The 27,663-nt window shown below is 43.1% G+C and overlaps 1 protein-coding gene across 9 annotated transcripts in view; it reads right to left on the bottom strand.

Annotated features, from left to right (window-relative positions):
* AGAP1 (ArfGAP with GTPase domain, ankyrin repeat and PH domain 1) overlaps positions 1 to 27,663 on the bottom strand; it is a gene marked incomplete at its 5' end in the record, with an annotated part of 302,933 nt that overhangs the window by 131,244 nt on the left and 144,026 nt on the right. For 8 of the 9 annotated variants that reach the window (XM_083865718.1, XM_083865713.1, XM_083865719.1 and 5 more), the window contains one exon: positions 22,992 to 23,084. In XM_083865718.1, coding sequence (XP_083721844.1) covers positions 22,992 to 23,084 — 93 coding nt within the window. Of the gene's footprint in view, positions 1 to 1,968; positions 3,082 to 22,991; positions 23,085 to 27,663 lie in introns of those variants that run through there. The other variant, XM_083865720.1, reaches the window with a different exon arrangement.

Raw genomic sequence — 27,663 nt, 5'->3', positions numbered from 1 at the left:
GCCAAAAAGAACCTCTGGCCCCATGGGAAGCTGCTGCTGGAGCAGGGTCCTGGAAGGACGTGTGACCCCATGGATAAAGGGACCAGATGGTGAAGGATCTCTCCCTACCCTTATCCCAATCTATGGGCCTATTTCCTAAGTTTTGAAAGGCTACAAAATAGTGTTTCTCTCTTTCCTCCTTAATTCTCTATTTAGCATTAGCAAATCTTAGTATCAATTTAAATATAGATATTCTTTAACTTGTCCTATAACATACTCCACTTGTTTCTGAAGATCTAAACACAAAGATCACAGCTAAAACCTGATTTAAACACTCACTTAGGTGCAAAGCACATAATTTCCTTTACCAAAAGCAACTAAAAAAAGCATGAGACTGAGTTAATCTACAACACCAAGTTTTCTTTAATACCTACAGCAAAACGAGTATTAAGAAAAAAAAGGGTGCATTTTCAAAAGAAAAACTTGAAACTACAACTGCAATAATGTACATTTATTCATCTCCATATAAATGATAGTTTTTATATCTCTATTTGCAATATACTGTCGATTAAATAAAAACTAAACAAGAAGAATTTTCTTCTATCATAAAATCCAACACGAGACCAACCCAGCTGAATTCCTCCTCTTAATCCACACATGTTTTCCAGAAGACACTTCCAGCTTTGCTTTAAAAAAAATTGTTCAGGGGTAGAATTACCCCATCTCTCACACTTCAGAGGCAAATTCAGAGCAAAAGCTTTTCCCCTCCACTGTTTCCTAGAATTAAAAATAGCGTGCATTTAGCTATCCTTCTGCATGAGGTAACACCATCCAAGGCTGATGTTCATTTGCAATATAAATCCTCAACCTGGAAAACATTTTGGCGCGGTTCTTACATCAGGGATGGTAATTATGTTCTTCCTTTCCACTGTATTCATGCCTGGTTTCTTCCACTTACAAAACACACAACTGAGTGTCTCTCTGGGGGATGAGAAAGCTCTTTGCTCCCTCTGGTTCACCTCCAGTGGCAAGATGCAAACCCAAAACTCCAAGGAGCTCCACGTCCCCCCTTGGAGCCACCTCCAAAGGTGGGGATTTCACAGCCCCTTCAGATATTTGCTCCAATATTTGAACCTGGTGGGAAATAACACATTCCTGCATCTCTAATTGGTATTTCTCCTGTCTCAAACATGCCACAGACTCACTTCCTCCACCCTTCCTATCAATTAGTAGTGAGGTACACAAGAATTTGCTTTCCTGTGCTGGGATGAGGTGCACATCCTACACAACTGAGGGGCTTCACAAACCACAACCATCACAGCACAGGACGCTCTACAAGCATCCTGTGAGAGCCATCCATAGAGCTGCAAGGTTCTATGATCCACCAGGCCAACCAAGCTGTTATTCCAAACTGGAACAGCTTCATTCTGCCATCAGCAACATCTTATGCAGTTATACAGTGCCATCTTAAATGGAGTTTAACTCACATGTGTCCTGGGTTGCAGTGTAGGATGTACACAAAGTATTTATTCTATCACCATCTTCATGAACTGTTGAAACCAGGTGGGCTAGTGTTTTCCCAAGCCCCCTGCCTTTTCTGCTAATGGCCCATTAACGCCTTTGGGGGTGTCTCCTGCTAATGGCCCATGAGTCCCAGGTAACTCCCTCCAGGGGTTATCTCTGTTAATGGGCCATCAAGGACCCATTTCACACTTCTCATGCTATTGTGAGATGCTCTGCCCAGGGGGAGGAGCCAAGCATTCTCACCTGGATATAAGCTGGTATGTGGGACAGTGCAAGGGCACTTATCCACTGGATTCCCAGAGGAGCAGGGCTGCCAGACCTTTCTACAGGATCACTGCTTCAGGAAGAGCACTTCACCTGGACTGCTTCCACCATCCTGCTCAGGTTGTATTCTGACTCTGTCAGTGATCCTTTGTGTTACTGTATTTATTTTATTTTACTTTTACCTTTTTACCTTTCTTCTTATTAAATTATATCTCTGACTTGGAGCCTCTCATTCATTTTGCTTTCAAACCACAACAACATGTTACTCATTCAGCTTTCAGGAAGATCCTAGAAAGGGGTGGAAACTTGAATCCCTAAAGAATTGTAGTCAAACTAAAAATGTTTATTGCTGCTGAAAGGCCAAAGAAAGAGGAAAACTTTACCAGGCTATTAAAGCAACCACAGAAGAATAATGCTTTATGGATTTTCAAAAAGAATCAAGCCTTCCTTGCATCGAGAAACTTGAGTTACATTTCCTAGTGCAGACACTCAGATTAAGGAGAGCCAGTGCTCATTCAAGCCTGGAGTTGATACTGTAGGACACAGGAGTCTTCATCTCCAATTCAAAAACTCCAGATGAAGGGAAAACACACAGCTTTGCTCCTGAACCTTGTTCTCCTGCAGCAGGTAAACCTGTCTCCAAACCCAGCCCAGTGGCACAAGCCTACTGTAAACACAGCAAGAAAGCTCCTCTCCTCCGATGCATCTGTAAAAGGCTTTGATGGAGGATAAATCTGACACTTGAGTCCTCTTCATCCACCTCCACGGGCAGGGACTCAACACCTTTTACAGTCCTGATGCTTTTAAGATACGTGGCTAAAGTTTCTCCCCTACTGCAAGCAAACCAGCTCAACCCCCAATGTAAGGGTGATAAGGCCACCAAAAGAAAATAGAGCAAAATCTAATTTATTTTCCCAGTATTGTCGAGGTGAATTGCACGGCAAAAGAAATTAAGGGTCCTTTGTCAGCATCCCAACTTTGTGGAGAAATGCCCCATTTCCTTGACTAAATCCCCCTTTTTAAGCTCTTTGTTGCGAAGTGTCAGCGGCGGATCAGCGCTGGGCAGAGTGACGCACGCACAGAGGCCGGCAGGAGCTATCGGGACCCCGATCTGGAGCTCACCTACACGGTAACTCCTACTGCTAATTCATCATCCCGCCACGACAGCCCGGCTGATTGGGATCCTGGCAGGACAATACGGGCCCCGGCTGACCACCAAAGCCCAGCCCAAGGGAGGAGGGGCTGACGGGCACGGCATGGAGAAGGCCTGAGATAAGTGCTGGCTGTCAGCGCAAGGACAAAGAAGGGCAGGCCCTGGGGAGAGAAAGGAGATAAAAAAAAAATCTCGACAACTGCTTTATCTGATGAGGGTTATGGCTAATTAATTATAAACTCAATTACCTAACCCTTACTTCAGCAGTCTCTATTCATTAAGAGATAAAACCTGACTGACTGCTAACTTTCCCTTGCACACCCGCACGCACAGCACGCCGGCTTTGGGTTTGCACACTCTGCCGCATCATTTCTTTAAAAAGATCTCCAAAAGCCTTGGACCCTGTCAGCTTTGTGCTGAAGGATGGAAGATTCCTCCTTTCTTTCCCCCCTGCCACCCAACGCACCCTCTGTGGCACCATGGGAGGGCCAGGCCTCCATGCTGTGCATTGGCATTTAAAAGCAAACCCCCGTCATTAAACAATGGGCATTAGGGACATCAAAGCCTCCTTTCCACACCAACTCCCTGCCTCCCTGGGCTTCTGATCTGCTGCACATTTCCAACTGAGCTTTTAATTTTGGGTGCTGAAAGTTTGGTGCTGCAGCTCAGCGGTGCCAGCTGAACGCTATTCTTCCAAAGTTTGAAGGTAGCCAGGAAAATGAGAACGGTGAACTCCAAAACCCCTCAGCCAAGCTAAGGCTTGCTAATAACACGAGCTGAATTTTGCATGTAACGCAATAAAAATGTCTGTTTTATCACTGTTCAGATTCTAGCCGTGTTCCTGTGGTGCTTGGCCTCTCCTCCAGCTCAAGTTCTTGCCCCCATGCCTCGTGCTTGACACTGGCTCAAACATCCCTGCGGAATCAATCCTGCCCATTAAAAGGAGGCTCCTCTTAATCTCTTTCCAAAGCTGCAGACCTGTCTCACTCCCACCTTTTGAATCCACAGATATTCTCAAATCCACGTTTTGCTTCGGCTGCCCTTTGCTCTGGCTTTTCCATATCTACAGAATAATGTTCTTTACTTACACATTTTATAGAGAGATCTCATCTATATGTGTGTATATCCATAATTATCCATGTTTATATGAAACAACAAGGTGACGACACTCATGTGATGCTTCACACCAGAACTTTTTACAGAATAATTTCTTCCACTCTGTAGAACAAGGCTCTGGGTCTGTTTCTCACATTAAGTCCTATTTCAAATCCCTGTAAAGTGTATTAATGACACAAGATTTTGGTTCATTCATGGCATATGGCCTTTTAGGGTCACTTTCCCATCATTGATATGCACCAAATGAAATACGACAACATAGTCAAATAATCAGGATGGGTGACACATTCTTTAAGCCTTTCACTGCAAAGACATGATTATTATTATTATTAACTAATATTTTGGCCTTGATGATGATTATTATTTGGTCTTACTATATGGTCTTGGTTATTACCTTATTAAATAGGATTTATTTTACTAATACTTATGGTTTTAGACTTGAATGATGTGGTCCAGTGGTTCACTTCACTCCTGTGATGCTCAGGTGTGGCAGTGCTTTTCTGAGACCCCTTCTGGCATTTGGTTCCCTCCCTGGTTTGTCCTGCTGATACCCAAGGCCTTCCTTATATCCCACCTTGCTCAGCTCCATCTTTCAAGACTTCCCAAAGAAGATAAAAATATGTTATTAAACAAACTTCACAGAGAGACTTTTTCAATCCATAATTTAACAACTACAATTCAAACTGTTGTCTCATTATTTTAAAGCATACCCCAAAGACAAATTCAGCTATAATTAAAGGCCATTTGCTTTGATGGAACCTTTCAAAATCTGAAAATAATTCTTAAACACCATAACCCCATGGAGCAGCTAGCTCAACTTTGTTTATCTTCTAGGTAACATGACAAATAATATCACCCACCCTGAGCTTCTGTGCTATTCTGAGTATCAGTTTTATACCTTCCCTCAACATAAGCAATTCCAAGTCCAATTCATATTTACTTCCTTGCTCCCTTGTTGCATTAAGTTGGAAAGCTTATGCCATGTTTTTATGTTTGAGTTCTTCCCACTGAAATTTGCTGATCAGATCCCTGTGATCTTTTGAACTTCTTTTGAACTTCCAGCCCTTTTACTTGGTACTGCACACCACACTGCAAAATCAGCCACATCTGAATCGCCCTGTATTGTCTCTCCCCACTCTGACCAACAATGCTGAAGAGATTCCAAAATCACGGAATGGTTTGGGTGGGAAGGGATCTCAAAGATCATCTTCCAACTCCCCTGTTCCATTAACAAAGTTTTTAAATCAGCCACATTCCCTGCAGCTCTCACTTAATTCTTCACCCAATAAATGCAATTACAGGTGATTAGTATACCTTGAATAAAAATATAATTTTCTGATTGTTTTCTGAAAGGTTAAGAAGGTCTGCAGTAGGTTTATTTGAAGTTATTTATCTGAAGTTGCCAATGTACCTGACACTTCTGGTCAAATCCCAAACTCGAGCTGTTGGGAAAGGCAGATACACCTATTCCCTTCCCTTTGTTTCCCATAATTTTAACAATCCCATGAAATCCTTACAGCAAAGGATTAAGGATGCACCAAGCAACAAACGCCAGAACCTCTCATTTGCTTCCAAGCTCCCACCACATTTCTCCCTCTTTTCTGGGGCTGTATCTCTTCTCTATTTTTTTTTGACATGAGCATGAATCCAGCTGTATTCTGACTTCCCTCTTCACCAGCATGTATGGAGCAGTTCACTAATCCCTCTTTATCCAGCTTTGCTGCAAATAATGGCCATTTTGAGTCTCTTCCTCCATACGTATTCACTTTTATGTGGCCCTATAACTTTTTATCTAAAGGAAGATGATTGTACTTTCAACAAATTACAGCTTAAAAGAAAGAAACAGAAAAAAAAATCTAATGCCATTTTCCATCAACAATTTCCCACAGCTCCTTAACTTAAAAATGTAAACTAGGCTTGAAACAACCCCACACTCTGCAACACTGTTCTCTCAACTGCCTTCCCATCACACGAAGAGGATTAAGGAAAAAAAGGAAGACCTGTCCCATTCATCAATAGAGGAGTTATTCATCCGAAGTTTATTATCTCAGGTAATTTGATCAATACACTTCACCTTTATAGTCCCGTTGTCCTTGTGAGCAAAGCATTTTGCGTTTTATAGTGAGATAGTTATTATGAAGGCTATTCACAGGGAAATTCTCTGCAGTTAAAAGTTTTTCCAATTAACTACATTTAACATCATTTAAGTCATAAAGTAGCGGTTACATTTCACATCATTGTTGTCGGAGTGTGGCGGTGCTCAGGAGGCAGGCACAGCACATTTGGCAAATACATCAGCCAATGCCTTGGAATGGGAATCAAGGAAACACTGCCAGCTTAATAGAGAAAGACTTTTTCAGTGCAGAGTCAGAAACACGCAACAAGAACAAAAAAGGGTGGATCAGTAGAAACCCTAGAGATGTGCCTCAGCCCTTGGAATGCTCCTCAGGATCAATCCTTCACCTTTCATGCAATGTCAGAACTCCTGGAATGGTCTGGATTGGAAAATACCTTAAAGTTCATCTTGTTCCACCTTCCTGCCATGGGCGGGACACCTCCCACTACACCAGGCTGCTGTAAGCCCCATCCAACCCAGCCTTCCTGTGTTCCCTGCTGAGTTTTCTCATTCCAGAAAATTGTGTTGTTTGTGTAATTGAGCTATGAACGTCAGAGAATCACAGCACCTGAGGACAAATTCCCTGATGCCCTCCAGGTTAGGATCTCCAAACCCCACTCCCCTCACCCCACACCTGAGCTGCCTCCTCCTCACTTCCTAACCCTCAGCATCAGGCACCACAAAAGACAAAAGGGGAAAGGCTTCAAAACAGAAGCAAACCACCAAATTCTCACAAATCAGCTGTTCTAAGGAGAAAAACCTCTAAAAACTTGCTTGAAAATAAAAAATTATTATTCCTTGTGAGATATCCTCAGAACAAACTAGTTCATTAAAGTCGTATCAGCACTTGTAATTGGCCCTTGTTGGCCAATAGAAGGAGACATTTGCAACTTTTCCCAGGAAATTATATTCTAAATCCTTCATAAGGTGGACCTTGTCCTTTTCTGAGGAAACTTGATAGCAGTCTTTAGTATTCACTGGCATAATTAGGACTGCAGTTAATTTCATTAAATTCTCTTGCTGCTAAATGAAGCAGATTATGAGACATCTTTTATTGCAAGGCATGAAATTACAGCCTGTCAGCTGCCAATGGTAGAGTAAAACTAATGAATTACAGGGTAAATAACACCAGAATTAACCAGCCAATTTAACATAGCAGAGAACAAAGTCATTTTTACTTGGAGCCACCACTGCTGGGATCCCTTTCAGCTGAAAGGGAACCAACCTCAAATCTAAATAACCAGGAAAGGCACAGTTCTTGGGCAGCAGTGTTAGAAAACCAACACTGCCAAGAAGTTGGGAGAAAATTGGTCGGATACAGAAAGGCATCGCTAAAATATTTAAATTGTGGTATGTCCAAGTAGTTTGTGCTGCTGTATTACCCTTCACCCAGCCCAGGAAAAAGGGCAGGGGAGCATTAATTTGTTGCTATTATAACTGGTTTAATGGGGCCAGCTCTTCCCAGGCAGCACAAGACACAATCCCCATTAATGAGGGACAGACACACTGTGGGGGGATAATTAAAGGAAATGGAAAGCAGGTGTAACCAGCCACTTCCATTTCCTACTCCTGTCCTTCCAAACCTCTGGCACATGGCACAGGAGGTGCCTTCTCCCTGCACAGCACCCCAGGCCACCCCTCCCTGCCAGGAGGGAATGCTCTTTGGAGCCTGCAAGGAGGGAAGGATGAGCTCTGACCAGGAGCTCCCACAGTCAAGGACTCCTCCCAACACACTCCTGAAGCCTGTCAGGCTGTTAGACACACATGGATTTTTGGGGCTAATGAGAGAGATTTGCTCTGTGCAGGTTTGTGTCTCATCTCTTATTTTAGAATTGTCTTAAATTATTTTTATTTTAGAATTTTATTTAACCCTGGTTGTATAAGGAACAAACTCCTTCTCTGCACTTAAACGGAAATCTTGTTATGCGGAAACAGAGGCTGAGGAAAAGAATGGCAAAGTGCTTGTCCCCACTCATAGAAAGGAGGGCAGATACCTGAGTGCCTGGACAGCAGAAAGAGTCCCACAATCCCTGGTTATGCTGGTGAAAGCAAACAATAAACCCAAATAGAAATGTAAATAAAGCTTTCATCTCAAATTAATGCTCTCACTTTTCTGCACTTAACCCAAGGATTGTTTTTCCTACAGAGATGTCTCCATCTCCAGGGAACAAAGTCAAGGAACATGAGATGTCAGCAAGGAAAAGATGTAGGGAAAGAGAAAGGCCCCATTATTAAAAGGCTGATCATTTCCTCATTTTAGCAAACATTTCATACTCATCATCAGTCCTACACCAACCCTAGAAGCATTTAAAAATGATGCCTCTGGCTGCATTTTCAACAGGTTTCTAAGAGACAACATCCCAAGTCACCTTGCCAGACTTTTAGACCTGTAAGTTCAACATTAACCAAGTTTGATGGAGGGGCAGGAACACCAAGAGGGTGTTCTGACAGGTTTTGTCAAGTTTCATATGTGCCTGCAAGACTGAAAATCCCTGATTTAAGAGAAAAAACTGCAGCTGGAATATTCTGCTGGGGGATGGGGCAGGAGCCCACCTGCACCTGGTAGCAGCATAGCACACATTGTTCCTATCCCACAGACAAGGCAGGGTGAAAAAAACTCATGTAGTTTATCCCTATAGTGGAAAGTGTTCCAGGGGATGGAATGAGATGAACTTTAAGGTCCCTTCCAGCCCAAACCATTCTGTGATTCTAAGTTTGACTTCTGTTTTTAAGACAAAAACCTGGGATGCTCACTGACCTTCCCAAAAAAAAACCCCAAAAAACCCACCTACATTTAAAATTCCAAATGCAAATCTACAAACCCTACCTAGAACAACTAAAAGCAAACAAAAGAAGAAGCACACAGCAGAATTTTTGAACAGCTTTCACTAGACTGGGTTGCTCCAAGCCTTAGCCATCCTTCACCTGTCTCCATGCTGGAGTGGGAAAAGGAGAGCCAAGGGAAGCCAACCAGGCACCTGAGCATTGCAGTATGGTAGGACAGCAGAACTCCTGTGCCACCACTGCTGATGCCATTCCAGAGCTCTTTGGGACCAGGACACCAGCACCATTCAGAGAGGCTGGAGAAGAAATTACCTATGCAAAAAAGCATTTTTGGTGAAAGAACAAACCTTAAACCAAACCCGATTTTAGAGGTTCCAATCCATGCCGTGAATTCAGGATTGGGGTTTCCCTGGCAGCCAGGTTCTCCAAGCACACACATGTATTACACAGGGAAGATTTACTGCTCCCTGGAGCTTCTGTCCAGCATCACCCAGCTCACCAAACCCCTTCTCTAAGCGTGTCTGAGAACTGATCTTGCCCTGAAGTCATCCCCAGCCTATGCAGGTCCTTCCACACTCCAGTGTGTTGCCTCTCCCAAGTCTCTCTTTACTCTCAATTTCAAATTCCTGTCGTATTTCAGGCAAGCATTTTAAGACCTCTAGAACTACTCTAGACCAATACTGATACCTTGCCTCCAGCAGTGGGAAGCTCAGCACTGATAACATGAATGCATCAGCTCCAGACCTACAGACCCAGAGCTCTGGGAGAGATCAGCTGGAACCAGCTCCAGGCACTGAAGTGTTGCTTCCAGCCAGGAATCAGTCATGGTGCTTCCTGCTTGGAGACACCAGCGCCTCCAGAACCAACACCTCTGCAGACTGCTGGGCCACTTTCTCAGAGACCCTCAAGATTCCTGATGTTACTGAGAGCATCAACTGGTTTTTATTCTCACTTCCCATCTCCTTCAGAGTCCTCATTCAATGTTTGCCCTCCTCTCTCTCACCTATTTAATACACATTTTGCTTCTCACAGCAGCACAACTTTCCATGTGAGCTTTGTCCCTCCAATTCTGTTTTCCATCCCACTGTCATTCTTTCCCCTCTTCTATTACCTTCAAAGCTCCTTGTGTTTGATTGCCTTCACCTGCTGCAGAAAATAGGGAGCTTGGAATCCTTGTGCTGCACAAACAGGTAAGAAACCTCTTGCTTCAAAACACCACATCAGCATTAAAAATTATCATTAATTGGAATGAATGACTTCATCTGTATCAGGAATTACTTAAGAACAATTACTATGCTGAGAGATTAAAGCACTAACAACAGTGATGGTGCACCTATTATTTCTCACCTACAAATACAGCATTGCCATGAATTCCCAAATCACAGCCAACACCTACTGTGCAAAGTGCAAATTCATAAAATGTTCCCCAGTAGTTCCTTGCCTCACATCAGCTTAAGCAAACACAAAATGTCAATTCTCAGAACACTGGGCACACTTCAGCACTGGATGGGTGCACATCTCTCATGCCCCAGGAGAGGGAAGGGTTGTGTAGCTCACCTGTCTGACACAGCGCAGGCAATCTGAAAGTCTGTATCCTTCAGGAGATCTGGCTCACACAAAGTCAATATACACATATGATTCCAGATCTTCAGACTCAGACTAGAGTATTTACTTAACACGAAACACATCAACCATACATATCTCGCAGTTTGCATCCTGAAGAAGAGTTTTCACCCAGTTTGCTCAAAGCTCAGTGTTCAGTCAAGGATTTCCAGTGCATCTCTCCCTCCAGAGAAAAAGTTCTTTTGTTTGCAATTTGACCATGAAACAGCCTGTACAATTTTGATTCCTAAAGTGATGATACCCTTCCAGCCTAAATAATCCCTGCTCTTCAATTCTTCTTGGTTCCAGTGTACTGCTCACTTCAGACATCAGAATTTCTAAACAATCCAGCCACTTTGGTAATTTTAGTTGATTTTTTTTTCCAATACCTCCCACACTTGAAGATTTCTTAATTTACCCCTGAAATATTCACGGAGAAGAGAGCGTTAGATGTTAATCTAGCTCCTTGATTTGTAGCAGTTCTGCAGCTCTCTACCCAACCATTTAAATGCTGTCATTCATAATAGGGTGATATACTGTACTATAAACGCTCCCACAAATGGTACGTCTTGGTATTTTTCTTTTGTGACAAAGACTCATATTAGTTATAAAGGGGAAAGAAATGGACTCAGTGCTCAGATCTACCTACATAATCTCACTGCTCAACAGCCTCTCCCCTTCTTTAAAAGAAAATCCACACCCTCTTCCTTAAAGAAAACCAAATTCACTAAGCTTTTATTTTTTCTGGTAGAGAACATTCCATGGTCTGACAGCCTCTGAGTTCAGCAGCTTTCTCCTAGAGTATTAATCCTGAAACCACAGAATTCCAGAGGGGTTTGGATTAGAAGGGATCCTAAAGCTCATCCAGTCCCACCCCTGCCATGGGCAGGGACACCTTCCACTCTCCCAAGCGGCTCCAGCCCCAACCTGGCTTTGGACACTTCCAGGGATCCAGGGGCAGCCACAGAGTGTTTGGGGCCTCATGTCAGATCCTGGCTTTGATTCCAGGCACAGGAGCCTGTCCCTGGGGGTCGCTGGAGAAGTGTCCTGGTGAAGCGCATAAAAGCAAAAGACCTTCCAAGTTTGGGTTAAGCAGCTGAAGTTTGAGTTGGGTGGGTTTTAGTCCAGGTTCCATTCCAGTTCTTTCTCCCACACTGCCCCTGTTTTCCTGGTTCTTTTAAACAAGGATGGAGGTATACTTTTCAAGCAGACACATAGCACTGTCCCCAGAGCTGAGCAAAGTTTAGTCCCCTTCCAGCCAGCCCAGACCACGCTCTGGCTTTAGGGCTTGTTTCCACCCCCACAGACCAGATCCAACCGACATGGCAGCTTTCAGCCACACACATTTGGATAAACTCTCAATTAAGATGTAGCGAGGCTGTATCAAAATATTTTACATCTGCTATGTTTGCTTCATGCCCTTAGTTGGAAATTCTATCAAAAAAGCAATTGAGTTTTCCTGGCAGGTTTTAGTCTGTATAAAACCACTCTGTCTGTTCCTCGCTGGAATACCTTCTGGTCAGGAAAACTAAACAACGAAGTGTGTGCTTGCATTGCACTACTTTTGCCTTCTCCCTAACAGTAGTAATAAAGCTCATTTTAAGCTTTACAGCTTTTAGGATGTCTGCAAGTGAAATCTATCCAGCTCATCTGATCATGAAACTCATCCCCAATTTATCATCATGTGAAGGATCCTTTACAATAAACAAAACAATCAAGTTATATGATTTTTCTCCCTGATTTAACTCATCCAAAATAAACTGAGATTTTATTTGTAAGAATTGCACTTTAATTATAGAATCCTTGAGTGGTGTGAGTTGGAAAGGACCTTGAAGACCACACGATTCCACCCTCCTGCCATGGGCAGGGACATCTCCCACTATCCCAGGTTGCTCCAAGCCCCATCCAACCTGGCCTGGAACACTTACCAGGGTTGGGGCAGCAACAGCTTCTCTGGGCAACCTGTGCCAATTATTCCCTTTAAATTCAAAATTTTTAAGTACCAACATCTGGCCTAGTTGCTGAGACTGTTCTAAAGATGTGCTGATAATTATTGTAGTCAGAGGATTTTTCTGAATAAAAGCAGGTTTAGAGAAAACAGTATTTAAACCAAAGTGCAGAGACTTCCATACATATTTCAAACATCCAAACCAGTTACAGAGTACCCATGTTTCAAACACCCCTTGTTCCCCCCAAGCAATATTCGTTTTTCATGACATTTATTGGTTTTAATTTGCCATTGTTAGCTATACTCTGGAAAAATATTTCCTCAAATATTATACACTGAAGTGCCAATGCTTTAAAGTAAAACAAACGCAAACCCACAAAATAAAACAGGAAATGAGGGATGCTGGGCCAACACCCCCAATCCAGATTCACACACAATTACCACACAATTAAATGGGAGCAAAAGAATGATGAAAATATTCAGAATGCCCAAAGTTTGCTGTGCTCAAAAAATTAGGCTAAAGGGCTTTAACTGCGTGCTGTTCAGTTTACTCTTTTGATTGCTTTACCACTATGTAAATCAATTTGTTAATGTTCCTTACAAAATGCATGAGCCAGTTATACTGACAAACGCACAAAGCTCATTCGTAATTAGCAGTTAATTAGTACAAAGGAACAGATGCTGTTAGAGTTTCAGCAGGCGAACAGGTTCTGTAAACAATGCTTATAAATCTAAATGAATTTATTAACCACAATGCAACTGTCAACGTTTTGCTGGCAACCATACAAATATGGTGGAATCCCCAAAACATCTTTACAATGTATTAATAATCATTGTGTCAACCCAAGTCTATCAGGCAGCCTCACTTGCTAACTGTCATAAGCTTGCTACTTAATCTTCTTATGTCAGTTCTCAGGACTAATTCCTCATGCCCTCGGAGGAAGAGCTGCAGCCACCAAAGCCAGCCCAGATGTGCCTGGATTCACCTCCAACACACAGCGACTCTTTGGAACAAAGGCTTTTCCCACCGCTTCCTGGAGCAAGCCCATCCTGCTGGATGGCACCTGGCCCTGAGGATGGCGACCCTGCTCATCTGGAGGTTTGGTCTGGGTGATCCTTAAAGGTCCCTTCCAACCAAAACCATTCTGATTCCAGATCTCATCCACTGAAAACAAGTAAAGGTCAATTCCTCCTGCTCTCCTGGCTGATTTGGAGATGTCCCCAATGCAGTGCCTACACAAGGGCTTGCAGGGAGTTTTGGGAGCTCACAAGGGGTTTTGCTGGATCTCAGGAAAAGGTTCTTCCCCCAGAGGGTGCTGTGCACTGTCCAGGCTTCCCAGGGAAAGAGGCTGCCAGAGCTCCAGGAGCATTTAATGGAGCTCTCAGGGATGCACAGGGTGGGATTGTTGGGGTGTCTGTGCAGGGCCAGGGCTTGGATCGACGTTCCCTGTGAGTCCCTTCCAGCTCAGGAGACTCTGATTCTGTGGTTATGAACTCAGGCACTCAGCCAGTGACTGATGCCATTGTTTAGTGGGGGGTTTTGATCACCTGGGTAGATGAAGGTGGCTCAAATAAAGAGATTGCATCTTGCAAAGCATTTTCTAGATGCAACTATTGAAACACCACCTCGAGTCAGAGGCTTTTGGCCAGGGGCCAGCTCAGGGCCTTAGGGCAACAGTGAAGATTCCTCAGTGCTGTCACTCTGCATGTCACACTGACATGCCACCCATCGATATATTACACCATTTCAGCACTGGAAAATTCCAATAAATTTTTAAAAGTCGTATTATGGCTTTTTTTATTGATGTTCTCTTTTACACCTCCATTGCTTTGGCTCATTCCCTCCTCCTCTCCACCGAAGCACGCTGACACCTCTTCCCCATGTTCTGTCTTATGGGCACTCCAGGATTTGCAATATCCAGCACACAGAACAGGGTGAGAACAACCCAAATGTATTAAATCCTCCACAGTCCCACCAGAGAGACTGTTGGCTTGCTTCCTGTAGCCTCCAGCCCTACTCACTGCATTGGTACTGGATCCAAAATCCTGGAATTTGGGGGACCCCGTTCTCTGCTGGAATCCAGCACCAGGCACAAGAGGAGGATGTTCATGGTAGACCCTCAGAAAAATACTAATACTCTCTCCCTTCTCTTATGAACACTGGAAAACAGATCCTTGACTGGTTTGTGCTAAAGAGCAGCACCTGCTCCTTTATACAATAGGGCTCTTCTCCCCCTTTTTTAAAAAAATTGGTATTTTAGATAAGAGAAGCTTATCTAAAAGCTCTTTCCCTACTATATCTGCAGAGGCTGATAATCTCCTGGCACTCTCCTCCTGCCTGCTTCCATTCTCCTTCCACAGTCTCTCCAAGGATGCTTAACCTGATCAACCCTCTATTCCAAAAAATGCTGGAATATCTCCTCTTGAACCTTAAGGATGAGCAAGAGCTACAATCACACCTGATGTGTCAGCCAGGAAATCATCAGCTGCTACTCAAACTCACAGGTTTGTCCCTGTCTCTTTCATGAAACATCAAGAGCATTGCATTTGGATAAGGTTTAAAATAAATGAATAAATAAATAAGGAGGATGGAGTTGAACACTCCTTATTGGCAGCCATAAGCAATCTATGACCCCTTATGGCATTAACATATAAAACATTTAGGAAGCACATTTATAAAACATTTAGGAAACATGAAATTTCCCTCTGTTTTTAAAGTTGGTGATCTGGCTACTGTCCATTGTTGCCCTACAAGGCACTGTTCTCCTTTGCTCACTTTGAAGGCTGGGTGACACAAATACATGGAATATTATGTTTGAAATTGTGCGCAAAAAATAAACACTAACAAACATTTAAATACACCCTTAGCTCCAGACCATAGCCATGGGAAGTAAAAAAAAAAAAAAAAAAAAAAAAAAAATGGAAAGTTAATTTCTCTGAAAAGTTTATTGATAATATTTCATTTATGGCTCCTTAAAGCTGTACAGGGCTCACCTTGGGCTAAGAATGCTTGAGACTATCACTGTAGGACAGTCCTGGGTATTTAAAGTATTTAGAGATAAAATAACAACATTTTATAAGATGTGAAACAGAAAACTCATATTTTAGAGACTTTGAAAAATTAGGAGACTAAATAAAAGCAGCATATTAGACATTCAATCTTGATAAGCCAAAGGCCCAAACTCCAGCTCCTTCCTGTAACCCTCAGACATCCCAGGAAGGCAAATCAGTTGACTCCAGAAAGCAGGAAGAAGCAGATGGGAGGATCCAGTGGGACAAACAGATGGATGAAGGAGGAAAAAGAGGAATTGTCTCAATCAGAGAGGCTGAGGCTCGTGCCCAGGTCTGCCTGCTGTGGCCAAGGGGCAGAGGGGGCCATGCCCTTGGACTAGAAACCAGATCCTTGTGCAAGGGAAGGGTTTAACACCTGGAGCTCCCAGCTCCAGATGTCCAGGAGAGCTTTTTACTGCTATTTTATTCCAGAATCTAAGGACTACAGCTTTTCTTGGGACGGCATCTGAAATTCATCAACTGGAAAAACCCAGAAACTTGGCTTTCACAGCCAAATTAAACATTATTCCAGACAGGTACATGGAGCTAAAGCCATTCTTCTGATGTAAGGGCACATTTGATCTAATTGGAAAAAATATTTCAAGTGCACTGGGAATAGTCACTGTTAACTGAATGCAACAACGAAAAAGGAAAAAAGAGCATGCAGACCCCAGGGAATTACCAAATCAATTAACAACTAATTCAGGAACTAATTTCTGTATTGCCTCTTAGCACAAAACTGTATCTTTAATTTCTCCTGCAATAAGCATCACCATGATAGTCCTAACACACTCTGACGCTTTAAATGAGTTTACAAGTATCTCTTTTTGATTGGCTATATAACATTATTTCTTCACAGTTCAGTGCGACCATAGCCAAGTGCTCTGAAGTATTTAATTATACTGGTAGCGACCAGTTAACAATTTACAGAACCACAGTGAGTGCAAAACATTTTATAACTGGTAATCAGCTAATTAAAAAAAAAAAGCCAGCAAAATGTGTATGTTCTGATTATAAACAATTGCAGAGGAATTACACAGAAGATTTCAGCACTAAGAGCATTTGGCTCAAAACCATACCCTGGTGTTTGTACAAGCTGATCTGGAGACTGATTACTGTGATTAGACAGACATGTGACAGAGGAAATTACACCTCATGCTGGAGATAAATAAATCAAACCATGTCATCTGCCAGTTCCTTGTAAATCATGTCAGTTCTGACTTTGGCAAAGCTGCTCCTTGGAGACACCCAACGCTGGCTTGCAAACAACAGTCTACAAACTACCTGGACATCAGGAAGGAAAAATACAAAGTAGGAGGAGTTTTGGAGCATGCTCCTTCCAGGACCTGAGGGGAGCCTCAGAGAAAGATGGAGAGAGACTGTTTACAAGGGCCTGGAGAGCCAGGACAAGGGGGAGTGGATTCAAATTGACAGAGGGCAGGGAGAAATGGGATATTAAGAAATTCTTCCTTGTGAGGGTGGGAAGGCCCTGGCACAGGGTGCCCAGAGAAGCTGTGGCTGCCCCTGGATCCCTGGAAGTGTCCAAGGTCAGGTTGGACATTGGGACTTGGAGCAACCTGGGACAGTGGAAGGTGTCCCTGCCCGTGGCAGGGGGTGAGAGTGAGATGGGCTTTAAGGTCCTCCCAATCCAAACCATCCAGGGATTCTCTGTTTCAGAACAGAAGCAGCAGCACAGGGGGCTGGGGTTGTGTCAGTGAAATTGGGTTCAGTGCAGAAACACACAGCTGTAAGGAGGGAAAGTAAAGGCAGGATTCTGTGTGCCCTCCACATGCTTGCTGCCATCCTCCTTCTGAAATGCTCTTGGCCCTTACCTGCATTAGCCACTTTTATTCCAAAACACAACCTGATGTTGAACCCAGACAGAAGAGAGAAGCCATCAGATAAGCCCTGGCACAACTGGCTGTAGCATCATCTGTCTGTCGTGCTCCTCTAGATGTTTTTTTTCACCCTGTCAAGTCAGATGAATTAAAGCAGGAAGAGCTGCTAAGATCATGGCTTATTTGTTCTCTCTTCTGGTGGACTCCAAGTAAACATCTGCAGCCAGGAAAGCTGCTGCAAAGAGCATTTAGTGCTCGTGAGGACGGCGAGTCTCGGATGTGACACTTGCCTGGAGCACTGCAGTGCTCCCGTGGCAGTGAGGATGACTAAGGACATCACTTTGACTGACCTAACGTGGCAGATGATCCCTTTTCAAAACCTATTCCCAAGACACTGCCCTGCCTGCTGAGATGCTCCAGCAGCTGGACAGACAGCTGCGGGTATTTTAAGGGAAAACAGGTTTCAGGTAGGATGATCTCACTGCTTCAATGGAAGGACCAAGCTAACAGTGTTGTGTGTTATTCCATGCAAGATTTGTGTAACTGGTGTCTGAACATCCCAGCTGCACTAAAAATGAACAAAAATGAGGTTAGGATGTAGGAAATCACTAGTGAAGCAAAGGAAGTAGGAAATCACTAGTGAAGCAGAGGCAACACTGACCTACAGCTGTAGGGAGCTGAAGAGAAGTGACAGTTTTTTTTATGCCAAGTTTGACATTTGATGAGAGCATCTTCAAAGTTACCTTTGCTGAGTTTAATGATTTTTTTAATTAAAATTCAGGTGTATGTTGCGAAGTGCCAGTTTTGCTTATGCTCATCTTAAAGAAAAACTGCAACTTGTGCATCCAGGAATCAAACTCTTCTTCATGAATAGCAAATCAGTGATGCCACCCCCATGCCTTGACATAAAAAATATTTGCCATTTTTAGGTCAGAGTAAAAAAAAAAAAAAAAAAAAAAAAAGACAAAATACTTAATTTCATTAAGATTACTTTAATGTACTTAAATATGCTAAGCTGGCAGGCAAAGAAGGTCATTTGAAATATCACCTAAAAGTAAAGCCTGAATAAGATATTCCACTTTCTCCATTAATCCAGCCATTTGCAAACTGAAGGAAGGGAATGGATTCTGAAGTTCACCTTTGCAAGTCATGGATGGCAAATTTTTCACTGTGTCATCAATACAGCACTAACCATTAGAACATTTATTTCTAATCCAGACTTCGAGTTTGTCATCCCTAAATGATGCAGCAATTTGGAGGGGCACGAGAGGTACAGCACCCCCCAGGGTAAGCCAAGGGTGTCAAACACCAATCTTGGCCAGTTTTTGGTAAAAGAATAATCAAGGTTATATAGTTGGGAGCATATAATGATGTGAGCATCCGTGATTAAGAGCAGGGAGAAGAAGGGCTGGGAGCAGAAAGTCAAGGCCAGTTCTTAGGTATTTATTTACACTCCAGTCTGGGGGGGATGGGGGCAGGACAGAGGAAAAAAATAATAAAAATTAAAAAAAAAAAGAGAAAGAGCACACAGCTGCCATCCCAAAAACAGACCTCCCATCTGCCACCCACGATTTGCATGTCACCTTCTCCAGGCTCATTTGTACTTCATTAACTGCCATTGACTTAACAAGATTTATGCAAATGACACCATAGGAGCTCGCTAACTCCCACTGCAATCAAGTGATTATGTATGTACAATTCTCCACAGCAATGAAAAATTAATACATGACAAGCCCCCTCACCGCTGAGCTGAGCTTCTTGCTTTTATTTTTCTTGTTGTGTGCGTTTTGTTTTTATTTTAATTTGAATATGCCCTACTGATAAAGATTTCCCAATCCCACCAAAACCAAAGTAATTTTCCCAAAACGCTACAAAACCTCCCATCCTGGAAAGTCCACTCCCCAAAACAGTGCAGCCCAATGTGTGCTTCAAAATATTCTTCAGAATATTCACTCAGGCTACCAGGACCAAGACTTCTTTTCCAGAATAAATGGGTTTGGAGGGAGGATTCGCCAACCAGAGCAAGCCACTCACTTTAAAAGGATTATTAGCAATGCTACAGAAAATGGCTTAAATATTCTTAGTTTAAGCACCTCCTTCTCAGAAGTACAAAACTTCCTATGGATTGAAACTTGAAGCCAATATTGCTCAAGACTTTTTCTGACTCTATTTGATTTGCACAAGATTTTTAAGTAGCACACAAGTGAAATTTTGTATGATTTTTAAAAAATTCTGCCATTCCCAATTCTCAGCAGCTGCTGAAGGTCCAGGATTTAAGACATGCTGATATGGCTGCGTGCACAAAGGTATTGGTACCTCCCCAGGAAATCTGCCTTCTCAAAATTTCACTCACTTGAAGAGTATTTTGGGAAGAGCAAGCAGCCATCCTTTAAAAACAAGCCTGCTTTTCATTGCCTACATTTTGGGTTTCTGCTGGGAGGAGGAAGGGCCATCAGGACAGTTTTATATGGCTTTGCCCAATAAAACCAAATTTAGCACTGCAGTGAAAAATCAGCTTTACCATGTAGAAAGGACACAGAGAATAAGAACATTAACTCTTTTTGACCAGGCTGCTCTAAGTTAAGGATAAAGCCCTGAAGGAATGAGGTGTTTCCTTGGAAGGAAATAGGCTATTCACCATTTTACCTCGTTCATGGAATCCTGGAATGGTCTGGGTTGGAATGGACCTTATAGTCCATCTCCTTCCAACACCTCCCCCTAGCCCAGGCTGCTCAGGGCACCATCCATACTCTCCCAAACTCCCAGGGATTTCCCTTGAACTCACAGGGAATTCAGGCACCAAGAACAGGAATGCAGGAGCGGGTTACAACTCTTGGCTTCTTTTGACCAAAACCCACTGGCAGTTGTGCAGGTCCATGCCTGGGTCCCAGAATGATCAGCATAGTGCTGGGAGAGATTCCATTTTTTCCTCAAAACAGGAACATTTTTGTTCTCCAAGGACTTGTTCTGGCTGGAGGGTTTATCATTTGTTCATGCGATGATGTTTGTTTTGGTTTTGTTTGTTTGGGTGAGTTTGATTTTTTTTGTTTGGTTGGTTTTTTGGGGTTTTTTTGGTGGAGCTTTTTTGTTGCTGTTATTTAGTTTTATTCTCCCACAGCAATCCTGGGAATGCTGTAGCCTGAAACCAGATTTCTCTTTTTATTCCCATGTATCCCAAATGACAGAGACAGAACAAGAAGAAACAGCCTCAAATTGCACCAGGTAAGGTTCAGATTGGATACTGGGAAAAATTTCTTCACAGAAAGGGTGGTCAGGCATTGGCAAAGCTGCCCAGGGCAGTGGTGGAGTCCCCATCCCTGGAGGGATTTAAAATCCATGAGGATACAGTGCCTGGGGACATGGGTTAGTGGTGACCTTGGCAGTGTTTGTTTAAACACTGGACTTGGTGATCTTAGGGGGTTTTTCCAATCTTAATGACTCTGTGACTCCATTTGCCACGGAAAACATCATGATGGAAGAGGTTTCTCATCTTAAGAAGAACAGCAACACAAAGATTTTTAGGTCAAGAAGTTCCCTTCCACATCACTGTTTTATTCCCAGTTAAGGCATGAAATAAAAGACACCAGCTTTCCTAGCAGGAATTTCTGCTGCCCCTGAGACAGCTCCAAGGACCTGGCACTTGTCGAGCTCCCTGAGAATGTGGCTGTATCAGCAACTGAGCCTGGAGCCACCTCTACTGACCAGACCTCCAAATCCCTCCTCCTGACACCTGAGTGTGATGTGAAATCCCACTGGGAGCAGCTGCCCTATAGCACTGCAAAAACCTCCCAAGTTCCCATTCCCAAAGCCCAAAGAAGGGAATGGTTCTGCTGAGGATGCAAATCAAGGATTTGGGGGCAATGGCTTGTATGTGACAAAATGAAATTACCATAATTGGGATTAGTAACAAGAAGGACAGGTTCCCAAAAGATTGGTCATATTTGGTACACAAGCAGAGCTTCAAGGAGAATTTTTCCATACAGAAATTCCAGATATTTTAAGAGATATTCCTTTACAACACGATGTGACACAATCACACAACATTTACCTTACAATACTCTTCCTGAGAGTGTACTTTTAATCAAACTAATTTGATACAACAGCATTTTAGGAAATAACAGTATGTATGCCTGGAACAAATACTGGCACATCTATTCCTCAGTTTTACATTCTCAGCTGCACTTTTGTTTAATTAGCATCACCCAAAAGGATTGCAGCCGGTCTAACCCATCCTGTACCATACAAAAGCTGTAGGAAAATAAAACTGTAGCTTGCTTTAAATGCCTGGAATCTCCTCCCCTGAATGCAGAGCCAAATACTGAGCTCCTCTGCTTTCAAACTGCTCTTCTGGACTGCAGAGTGCTTGATTAAAATTTGCCTACTAGAGATTCACACATGACAGCATTTTTGCTGCCTGATGGTCCCAAAAGTTCTTTTAGAATACTTTCAAGAAGAAAAATCACAGCTAATAGTTAAGGGTACATAATCAACTCCTTGCATCCAGAAATAGAGGAAGAACATGGACAACACCCCCAAAACATGTAAATCCAGCTCCCCACAGGACATCCAGGGCTACCTGGCAGGATAAGGCATGGACTGAGGGAAGATTAGGAGAGGCAAGTGAGCCTCTAGAGGGCAGGAAAGGCACCAAAACAACTGGAAAGAAATGTGTGGGAAGAAAATAAGTGGAAAAGAAAGAGAGCTTATCTCTAAGCAAGGCAACTCTCACACATGAGTAAACACTTGCAAACGCTGACACAGAAACTGTGTGAGAAGCATTCCATGGGAACGTGGAGATCTCAACCACATGGATTCAGTGCCATTTCATTTGAGAAAGTAAATCATCTCACTCCCCAAATACAACGCTGGCAGCACTTTTGCCTTTCAAAGGACTGTTCCCAACTACAATTTAGCATCGAGTTTTTCAGGCTAATGAAAGTGCATCTAGGCTAGTAAAAACAGACCAAAACAAATCCTCGGCTTCAAGTCCTGTTGTGTAATGAGAAAGTTTAATTAAGGCCACACATTACAGCTGTAAACGTTCTCTTATATAATAAGGTCTAAATGAAACTGAACCTAATCAAAGTTACAATCCCTTCATTAGCAAATTACAAACAAGAGCGCGCAGCTGACACACCGGCCATGATTATCACAACTAATTGCCTCGTTGTTACGGAGCAGCCTGAAACTGTGTTCAGATGTCCGTCTGTGGTAGCAAATTAGGGCCACATCAGGCTATTCCTACGATCACAAGGGGCTCTTGTCGAGCGATCTGATTTACCCTGCGCCTGGCAGCACTCGGCCCAATCAAAGCCCCCTCTACAAAGGCAGCTTTGAAGCCAGCACAGCCTAGAAACCCGCTCCATATGCAGGCCGGCAGACTGCACTTCATTAGGCCTGTTGTCACATTTTCCCTCTTCTTATTCTAATGATCCTATTTTAATACACATAGGAACCTCTCCTAATTGATGTCAAGTGAGTGACTTCCACATTCATCACCGGCGCACATCAAACGCTGCTCAGCGCGCTGGCTCCGCCACCACCGAGCCCGGACCGAGGTGTGTCTCCCAACTATGGAAAGCAGGGAAGGGAAAAATGCAACTATTTCGGCATTACCTGTTTAATTGGGATTGCGCGGCCGCTTCCAATGCTGTCTGTTCTGCTCTCCAGGACCTTCTTCTCTTTGTCTGGGTCACTCCCTTTCCGAGACTGCAGAGCGAAAAGAAAAGTTTGTGCTCCATTAAATGCACACCAAGGATGCTTTTATTTGTCTTCTTTTCTTTCGGGGCAATTAAAAAATAATTTGGCAGGTAAATAACATGCTCAAAATTGGATCTGCACAAGTACACAACCATTCTAAAATCTGAATAAACTTCCTATCCACCACTCAAAAATTTCAACCATCCATTAGTTTGAAATGCATTCGGATTTAAAGAGTTACAGCTTCACTGCCTGAAGACCCACAACATCAGAGGACACGTTTCTGAAGTTTTCATCAGTAGTTCCAAAGGGGAATGAAGGTGCCATCTCCTCATTAAAAAAATTTAATATACCCATGCATACATTTAATTCACACCTGTGTGGTTCTTAGAAATGTCAGCAACTATTTAGAAATACAATTTTATAATGCCGAGTTTGACCCCATGGACTTCAACTCATTATTTTTTTTCTGCTTTGGGATGGTTAGAAAGTTGGAACAGCAAGAAAAGCCAGTGACTGGAAAAAGTTATCTTAACATAACGGGGAAAAATTAGCATGAGGAGAATTTTACCAATGCCTAAAACCTGGATTGCTTTATCCTGGCTTTCTCCAAGGCTGGAACTGCTGCAGGAGTAAGGTCACAGAGCTCCCTTCATGACTTTATCATGTAATATGGGAATCTGAAGAAGTTATTCAGATCGCAGCCCGTTATTGCGACAGAACGCACGGGCGCAGTGATTTTGACAGATTTATTTTATTACAAAAAGACGACCTGAGAGTCATCCTCCTTAATAACTGCGCTGACAAGTGACAACTTCACTCCATTACTTTCCAATGGGAACATTACTCACACAATATTGGAAATGGGAAAACATTTTCATGTGTTTTTCAACTTGGCGATGATGTATGAAAGGAGCCCATCGGTGCTGTCCGGCACCGCCGCGGGGAGCTAATGAGAGCCGGGGCCACGTCAGAGCCGCCAGCGGAAAGACACCCCGGAATCGGGGGATCATCGGGATCTGGGGGCGCTAATGCTGCTGCCCCCATCCCACAAAGGGCTGGAAGGAAGAATAAACGCCCGGAGCAGCTGCCCTGGGGCGAAAGGGGAGGGAGGGCAGGCAGGAGGAAGACTCGAGCAAGAGCATTCTGAGCAGCACATTCACCCAGCGGGGATCCCGCGCTGCCGGCCCTGCTCTGCCGGGAACGGGCTCCGATCTCCAGTTACTATGGTTCGGGGCAATGGAATGACGTGCCGGGGAATTAAACAAAGAACAAATGAAAGCAAGCAAAACAAGTGGGAGGGATGAAATCTAGTGTGCAGGATAACTATTGTTCCTCGTCCTCCAAGACAGATTTCTGCCTCTGAAAGTGCCACTTCCCAAGAATACAAAGGCAAAACAAAGCTTCAATGGCGCAAAGCGCCCGTAAGTGACATTGTAAAGAAACTCAGTGAAGGTGCCCAAATCCTTGGGAGGGGAGTTGTCAACTTGAATGTTTCTTTTTTATCCGACTTTTTTTTTTTTTTTTTTTTTTTTTTGAGAAAAGATCCTGCCTCTGAAATGCAGGCTGAATATTTACATGCTGTTTTTCATTTCTGGTTTTAAATCATCACCATTCCATAAAAGTTACTGCAGCTGGAAATCACAAGCTGCACATGGGAAGGGAAATATCTACATGCAAAACACTGGTAAATGCCAAAATCACAGAAACGTAGGGATTTCTGTAGGCAAATTCCCTTATAGCTGCTCGTTATCACAGAATCCCTAACGTTTTCCAGGGGAGAATCTTTGCACGCTCCACTATTTATAAAGACAAATTGTGCAGTGAAACAGAGATCTGATCTTTTATGCTTTTGTACCTATGACACACACAATATGTCTTATATCCTAGAGGAAAAAAATCCACTCCAAACCACGCTGGAGCAACACTTCCTAGGACATTTTCTGATGGCACATCTACACAGTAAGTGGTTCTATTTAAATGTTGGGGCCAGCAAACCAGAAAAAGTCTGGAAAAATGGAAGCACAAATATCACCTGCACAAATATCACTGGAGTGATTTCCCCTTTGCACTGGAAGTCACTCACAGAGTTAATCCACGTAAAATTTTACCCAAGATGTCACATCTGAGTTTGGGCACAACCGGACCCAGATCAGCAGTGCAGAGCACCCAAAAGTAAAATACTCACCTCTAACAGTAGGTACTTGAGATAGAGAGCTCATTTTAAGTCTGAAAAACTCTCTTGGAATTCTGTAAATATGTAAGACAGATAACACTAAATGTGGGAAAGGTGATGCACCTTCATATGCCAGAAACTCCCTCACCCAATGTGGGATCAGACATGGTTAGAATCAGCTTCTTGCTCAGTGAACCTCATAAATGCACTGTAAATCCTCACCTGCCCTACACAAGATTATTTGGTGGTCCCTGTTATCAGACTGTCCAAAACAAAGGATATCAACAACTCTAATATTTCATCTATCTTATCACTTAAGCGGAAAATCAGCTGCTGCAACAATAGCTTTATAACAAACATTAATACTCAATGTCAAAAATATGAGATTCTGCATTTAATGCACTGAACATGTTTAAAATACTCAACCCTATTCCAACTCAAAAACTGTAATTAAGAAGAATCAAATATTTTCTACTTAGTCCAGTTCTCTTCCAACAACAGAAGATCTAAAGACCTAAACTAATCTAAACAGATTACCTGTGCTAGATAATAAGGGGTAACTTGCAATGATTAAACAGAAATACATCTGATTCTGTAAGAGATAAAGGCATAAGTGACTGGGAAGAGAAGCACAGCAAGAAACCCAGAGCTAAACAGTAAAATATTTTAATTATACACTCTGTTCATAACTACAGAAAATACCGGGTATCTATTTATTCAATTAAGTAATTCCAGGTTTTAACTTGGCACAAAAACTGGATTACAGCAGAGTGGGTGTTAAGTACTTCAGGACACAGATTACAGGGCAGCTCATTAAACAATCTCACTACACCCACCTTAAAAGACACAACTAATTCTGCAAAGCCAAATTATTATTTTTTTCCCAGTTATCAGACATTAGACAACCATCAACATCCTCCTCATATTAGTAAATGTGGTTCTCACTAACTATCACAAACCAGAGCTTTAGTCTGTTTGTTTACACTGACTTAACATTCTTCTCAAACCTTTCCTCTGACTGTAGATGAGTCTGGTTTTTTCTCCTCCCTTTCTCAAATTGACAGCTGCTCCCAATGAAACATCCCCAATTCCCAAATGTCAGCACCGCCCCCAGAGCCCTGGCAGCACCACACATCCCTCAGCCAGACATGGATGGTCAGCGGTGTTTCCAAGGATGCAGTGGCATCCCAGCTCTGCTTCCAGAGCTCTGACTGCTGCTGGTTTCTGGGCTGACACTGACATCTAGTGGGGTTAGGAACTCTGGAATTCTCCCACCAAACTCCAGATTATTCCCACCAATGGGAAGAAATCCATACTACTGTTACCAAACATTGGCATCAAAGGTGGGACGCTTCTTCCTAAGCCACTCATTTTATTCTTTTCCACCTACACATTTGCACCCGAACACAAATGCATGACTTCCTCTCCTTTATAGGTGTGGGAGATCTGGGTTTAAATCAAAATACCTCTGTTGGCATGGACACGGGATCCCTGGGGCTCTGTGCTGTCACTCAGAGCTCCAAAATGATGACTAAACTTTCCACTTGCTGAAAGTGGAGAGCTCGGATTTCCCTCAGAGTATGAGGAAAAGGTTTTATGGGGTTTGTATGTGGGAAGTGAGCATGACACTCTGGAACAAAATATAAAAATTCTCCATGCTGACAGGAAAGCTGTGGGTTCCTAAACACAACTAACATGTAGCTACAACCCCCAAGGGAGTTACACGAGAGCCCAGAGGGATTCTGAGTTTGCTATGATGTGTGTGAACTGTCAAAAAACCACTTACAAACCACAAATACAACTGCAACACGATCCCAGAGCTTTCAGCAAGAGGGGCTAAACCAAGGAAACCTTCACTCAGGCCTTCACTAGCATCTCCCAAACTACTTCTGCATAACAAAGACCTGTCATGTTGCACCAGGCAGCTTTCTATCTTATTTTTTTGTTTGTTTGATTTTTGGTTTTTTGGCCTCTCAATGAAGCAAAAACCAGATGGTTTGGAAAGAAAAAAAGTTACTTTAATCTCCATCATCTTTTTTAACCCTGAAAAAGAAAAAAGCAATCTGATTCTGTGTAGTAACAGAAACACCATGGGGTAGTTATGGAATAGTTTGGCTTGGGAAGGAGCTTAAAAAGCCAATCCAGCCTCACCCCTGCCATGGGCAGGGACACCTGCCACTATCCCAGGCTGCTCCAAGCCACATCCAGCCTGGTCTGGGACACTTCCAGGGATCCAGGGGCACCCACAGCTTCTCTGGGCACCCTGTGCCAGGGCCTGCCCACCCTCACAGGCAGTAATTCCCTCCCAATATCTCATCTAACCCTGCCCTGTCAGTGGAAGTCTCATCACTCCAGGCCCTTGTCCCCAGTCCCTCTCCAGCTCTCCTGGAACCCCTTTAGGCACTGAAAAGG

This window comes from Zosterops lateralis, assembly GCF_965231275.1.
Source record: "Zosterops lateralis genome assembly, chromosome: 7".
NCBI lineage: Eukaryota > Metazoa > Chordata > Aves > Passeriformes > Zosteropidae > Zosterops > Zosterops lateralis.
The sequence above is the reverse complement of the archived record's forward strand: the minus strand, read 5'-3'. Positions and strand labels throughout refer to the sequence as shown.